Source organism: Meleagris gallopavo, chromosome 5 (assembly GCF_000146605.3).
Source record: "Meleagris gallopavo isolate NT-WF06-2002-E0010 breed Aviagen turkey brand Nicholas breeding stock chromosome 5, Turkey_5.1, whole genome shotgun sequence".
NCBI classification, from domain to species: Eukaryota; Metazoa; Chordata; class Aves; order Galliformes; family Phasianidae; genus Meleagris; species Meleagris gallopavo.
This window is the reverse complement of record NC_015015.2, coordinates 6,768,096-6,773,572: the sequence shown is the minus strand read 5'-3', so window position 1 is coordinate 6,773,572 and position 5,477 is coordinate 6,768,096. Positions and strand designations below refer to the sequence as shown.

General features: G+C 41.8%; 1 protein-coding gene across 2 annotated transcripts; it reads right to left on the bottom strand.

Moving 5' to 3' along the window:
* Positions 1-213: 213 nt before the first annotated feature.
* Positions 214-5,471, bottom strand: CALCA (calcitonin related polypeptide alpha). 2 transcript variants are annotated; one of them, XR_004159811.1, is made up of 5 exons: positions 5,455-5,471; positions 4,347-4,442; positions 3,917-4,048; positions 1,030-3,095; positions 214-709 (listed from the first exon to the last, which is right to left on the bottom strand). XR_004159811.1 is itself a non-coding variant. In XM_003206236.4 (4 exons), the coding sequence occupies exons 2-4, from the start codon at positions 4,430-4,432 to the stop codon at positions 2,897-2,899; spliced, it is 417 nt and encodes a 138-aa protein (XP_003206284.1). In that variant the 5' UTR covers positions 4,433-4,442; positions 5,455-5,471; the 3' UTR covers positions 214-2,896. The 2 variants fall into 2 exon arrangements, 1 of the variants encoding a protein (XP_003206284.1); XM_003206236.4 differs by having other exon boundaries at positions 214-3,095.
* Positions 5,472-5,477: the final 6 nt, after the last annotated feature.

Below are 5,477 nucleotides of genomic sequence, written 5' to 3'. Positions count from 1 at the left end.
GTACCCTCCCCACTTACTGGTTTCTGAATGCATACTCTAAGGCTGCTCTTCTCCCAGTTTGGACCGCTTGCCTCAAAGCCTACATCTATAGCAAATAAGGCTGTAAGAGACTACTAGGCCATCTAATTTGCAGTGATGCTGGGCTACTGCCAAAAGTTTCTGTAAGTGCATTCAAAAATGAAATAAATAAATAAATCAGTTTCTCATTCCAAGTGTATCTAAAAATACTTTTTTTTTTAATTTTGCGTAAATTCACAAATGATACAATAGTTAAGAGGTTGTTTTCTGTTTGTTTGTTTCTTTTTTTAAACATACTGTACAATCAGGATAGTTAAGTGTTTAACACCAAGGCACAGCACACCATGTTATACACACAGGCCTTGCTAGGCAGCAGTTCAGTACAACTCCCCGAGTTTTGGCAGCAGTGCCAGGATAAATAGCATGGATCACATATATGCTAGAAGATAAATAATAGATGCTGTCACATTTTATTTGAAATAGACTTGCATATAAAAAGAATATACAATAATTTAACTTGAATAACTAGAGTCCCTTGTACTATACATAACAGAAGTGTTCTCATTTTTGTCTTAAACAAAATGCTTTCAATATTAGGATGCAAAATTAATCTTCTTTTTGGCTGTCTTGATTTGTGGAGAAGAGTTCCATTCATTGGAAATTAAAGCTGAGTCTGCAGTTTCACATCAACCTGAAAGAAACAAACTGAGAGTTATCCATATGTTGATAATTAAACATTGCCAGCAAACTGAGAAAATAAGCAGTTCCAACCGTACAGTTGCATTTAGATAATGCACTGTGAAGTTAGTTATCTAAGTAGTTACCTAAGGAGAACATCTCTGAAAGCTCTTCTCCACAAACTTCAATAACATTTGTAACAGCTTTTTGTACCCTTGCTTACCCTGTTTACCAGGAGTACTTTTTCTACCTGCCTGTTACTCATCCAGCAACACTAAAGTTCTGCAAACTCAGGTTATCTACACTGTAGACTGTTTATTGCAATATATTTACCATATGCATGTCACCATTCAGCTATTTATATTTGAACGTTTCTTCTTCGCCTGCCAAAAGCCTTGGAGCCCACGTTGGTTGGGACAAAGTTGTTCTTGCCCACTCCTCCTGACCTGCTCAGGAAGTCTGCCAGACGATGGGTCACGCAGGTAGCTGTGTTGCACGCTCTTTTCTGTGCTGTTACACTGCTTTTTGAAAGGAGAAGAAAGTTAGTTTCCAAGTCAGTTTCCAAGGTATCCACCCTGCTTGCAACAAGATGGCAGTAAGGGATGTTATACCTTAGAAAGCTTTTTCCGTAGAAGCAAGGGCAGGCTTGCTGTGTAGCAGGCATTTCATTTGCTCCACCAACAAGCTCCTTCTTTTAAGTATCAGGCTCAGTTTGTGAAAGGTAGACAAGCCCTTCTTGGGCAATTGAAGTGAAGACCAATTGGACCAAACCAGTCTTTCAGGGACATCTGAGCTGTTTCTTGTCTCCAAGGCACCATGGCTAGCACAAAGATGCTACTGTGGTGCAGATCTGGGATATTTAACCAATCCCCCCTTTCCCCAAAGAATTGTGAGTGGCCCAGCAGCCACTCACGTGCTTTCGGAGCTGAACCACCCATAAGCATACTGCTTCTGCAGATCCAATGGGAACATCTTTCCTGCCATTAGGCCCCAGGTCAGTACAGCTCACTGCTATGCAAATACTACACTGACATCAGAGTACCTTCAGGTAAGCCCATGGCTAGTAATTTTTTTTGCTAGACAATATTTCATGGCACACATGTTCACACAGACCTTGTTTGAAAGTTTTCTACTAAAGCAAGGACAAGCATCTGAAGGAAGAACAATTTTGCTCAGAAAAGCATTGCAGGACAGTTCATTAATGGTAACAAATAATACTGTTTATAACACTGTTGCCATGATTCAGAACAGGCTTCTGCTTACAGGATAAATATGGTGTTGCAACAGAAGAACTGAAAATAAAGGTATGGAACATACTGTGAGAAACAGCTAAAGAAAGTGTTTCTTTTAAAATACAGGCAAAGCTACCTAAACATTTAGCAATAAGAAAAAAAAAAATTTAGCCTCTTTACTTAAAACATACTCAGGTTTTAACTACACTAGTGTGAAGACTTATCATTAAGTGATAAGGGAAAAAAAAGGAGGAGAAAATATAAAATTCTTACCTGTAAGTGTTCAGTACACAGTTCTAGACAGGATTACAGTTCTAGTTTGTACAGCTCTATATGAGCCTTTGATTCCTTTGCATCTCAGGCTATTTACTAACAGGTTTGCATGCATGCTTGGTTACATCAGTCCATATATTGCATAATTCTCATGTACATATATAACTTCTAAGACACCTTTGCATTTTCTTAGCTTATTAAACTTCTCTAGAATTTCTTGCATTGCCTCTCTTGAACACAACTACAATGTGCAAAACCTCTCTAGCCTTACCTAGAAGTCTCACATTCTAAAACAAGTAAACCAAACAGATCTAATCCTTATAGAAAAATAGGTTTATTGAACAAGTGCATGGGCAGGCACAGAAAAAAAAAAAGTCTACTTTTAGTACATTTAGTAGCCAGAAATGAAGAGCCTTGTCTAGATTTGTTGTTTTTTTTTTAAATCAATATCTAAGAAAATCATTTGAAATCAAGGCAGCGCTGTCTATTTTTATTTATTTTTCCCCTAGCTTGATGTATGTGTTATGTTCTGTCATGCTAACATTAAGTCCACCTCAAACATTCTCTGTCAAAAACAGAATCAAAAGAACATAGCAGAGTTAGCAATCAAAGTTAGATCCACATGCATCAGGTTTCAAAAAAAAATGGGGAGGGGGAGAAGGGTGGGGAGGGAGGAAGGGCAGAAATAAGCACGCCTAGTTGTTTCCTAGGGTTTCCCCATAGTTTGCATAGCGTTCATGTTCCAGGTCATTCAGCACATTTCTTTTCTTGCCAGGAGTTCCAGCCCCGACGTCAGTACGAGGGTAAGTTTGCAATTTGTGCAATTCTTGAGACAGTTTGCCCAGCACACAAGTACTCAGACTGGCACAGCGTTTGGAAATAGGTCTATCCAGGCTGCAGGGGGAAACAAAAAAACATGCCCAAAAGAAGGATAATCTCAAACATGCATGGTCATGCATTTCTTCCGTAGGCAAATATCTACTGTTAGGAAAATCAAAATAATACAATAAATAATACAAATACAATAATATAAAAAGAATCCCTCCACATCACATTCCATGCAAGGAAGGTTCAGACAAATGCACTTAAAAGAAAACCACTGCTTTTAATGAATTCATTTTGTTGAAAAAGCAAGTTCATTAGCCTTTAAGATGCTTGCAGTTAGGAGACAGCAAGTTTCACTCTCCATGTATTCAGCATGCTTTCCAGTCTGTCATACATCATCACCATGCTTTGCAATACAAATCCTATTAGGATAATGCAAACGTTCTTGCATGCCTTTGCTCCAGGGGGGAGATGGCGCTGCGTGCACTGGGAGGGCACCTCCCCTCTGCCAGGGGCTTTCCATGCCTTACAACAGCATGCACTTTCACGACAGAGAATCCAAGAGTGATTGAATGATCCCTAACATTCCCACTAGGAAAACGTACCTTTTGCTGTAATTTTTTCCCCCATAACCCCCTCATTCAAGCTGAAATCACCCTCCACTTTCAGTTGTAAGAGACAGATAGAAGCAGGTTACCTAAGTGGAAGCCATTCTCCTGACACAAACGTTAGGATGTCTCTACATTATCCTCCTTTACAAATTAGGTGATCAGTTAGCCATAACCCCAAGAAAACAAAAACAAAAGAGAGAGGGTCTGCTCAGGTGGCTCTTTGTGAAATGTTTGACATCCAACTTGACCTTTTCCTACCCCCACAATTCTTGTCCTTACCTGTTCCCCTCAGAGGCTTGCTCCAGCTCCTCTGCTGTCATCTGTATGAATTCTTTCACCAGTGCATTTAATAATCTCCGAGCTTCGTAATCACTGAGCGTCACTCGATCTGTTATGGACTCCAAGCCAGGTCTACGCAGAGACAAGAAAGCAGGATGAATGCGGAGAGCCACGTAAAGGAGAGAGGAGCATGTCCTGCACTGCTGTAAGTCATCGGCAGCGTCTCTCACGGGTGTGAAAATGTAAGTCACACACATGCACAGCATTAGGTGTTTTATATACGTAGTTAGAAAAATGTCAGTATCATAGATAGCCCTAGAAGAAGCCAGCTTTCTGTAGTCTTTTTCTCTCCTAGAGCTCTTAAAAAATAAAAGTTAAGCGTTTCCAAACCATTCAGACAAAGCACTCAGCAATATGACCAGCTTCTTACCTGACTGGAGCTGCCTGGAAGCTGTCCATCTGGCACACAACCAAGGCATAAACAGCAAGGAAAGATGAAATCTTCAGCATAACCATGATTTCCTCTCTACAACAAAGAGGCATATCAAGCAATGGCTGTTTTCCAATCATCTCAATCCTGTAAGACCTATTGAGGAGGTCCTTTCCTAGCCACAAGTCACACAAGTGCTCACAGTTCTGTTTTACTGTTTTCTTTCCTCTAAAATTATTTTTAATCACTCCATTTTGCTTTGGTTTTCTTGGATTTTTAAGATAACTGAATACTATTACGGGGAATATAAACACAGCCTTTCTGAATCGCAGTTCTGTCCAGCTGCATTCAGCCTAATGCAGCCTTTCCCCCCAAACTGGCTGAAAACACATCCCCCTGTCTGCTACACAATGTCATGCAGGGTGTGCAATGCAAAGGGGCAGCTGCACAAGAAGAGTCATGAGAAAAAAAATTAATAAGGAGAGAGAAGGAAAAAAAGGCTTACAGTTTAATGCTGTCAAGAATGAAGTGCCACTGCTGGCACTGTACCTGAAGCTGCTTGCTTCTAGGCAGTTAGCATGCTTATGTCCCAGCTCAGATCATGCTTTAAGAACTAAACAACTTAATTTCTGTAAGTATTCCTACTCAGAAACTAGAGGGAGGAGAAGTTAAGCGAAAAAAAGAAAAGAACCTGTCACAAAAGCAAACCCTGTAAAAGAAATCATAATGGAATTGCTTTGAGTTACAGCTCTGTTCCTCACAGCATCAGCTCTCCAAGCTCAGACGGGCACACGGGTAACTGCCCCATCAGCTCTAGGTCTCTCAGCCGCCCGTTCCCGGCCCAGCTCAGCCTTCAGATGCCCCAAGGCCACCGGCAGTGCCCCGCACGGCGGCTGCCCCACACCTTTCAGCCTGCAAATGTCACAGGGATGGGGAGAGCGAGGGAGAGAGCGAGGCCCGGCTCCCACCTACCTGCTCACACACACACACACACCCCCACCCCCACACACCCACGCGGAGAACTAACGCGTTACAGCCCCGCACGACAGCGTAAGCGTAAGCGTAAGGACCCGAGAGAGCCGGGAGCGCCGCAGCACGCGGGTCTTACCGGTGGTGCGAGTCAGAGCAGCG

Excerpts from the sequence above, each read along its gene's own strand:
- CALCA (XM_003206236.4), bottom strand. The coding sequence starts at position 4,432 with ATGGTTATGCTGAAGATTTCATCTTTCCTTGCTGTTTATGCCTTGGTT. Across the intron at positions 4,049-4,346 it reads TTCCAGGCAGCTCCAGTCAG|ACCTGGCTTGGAGTCCATAA; the intron begins GTAAGAAGCTGG and ends GTCTCTGCGTAG. Across the intron at positions 3,096-3,916 it reads CAAGCCTCTGAGGGGAACAG|CCTGGATAGACCTATTTCCA; the intron begins GTAAGGACAAGA and ends TTCCCCCTGCAG.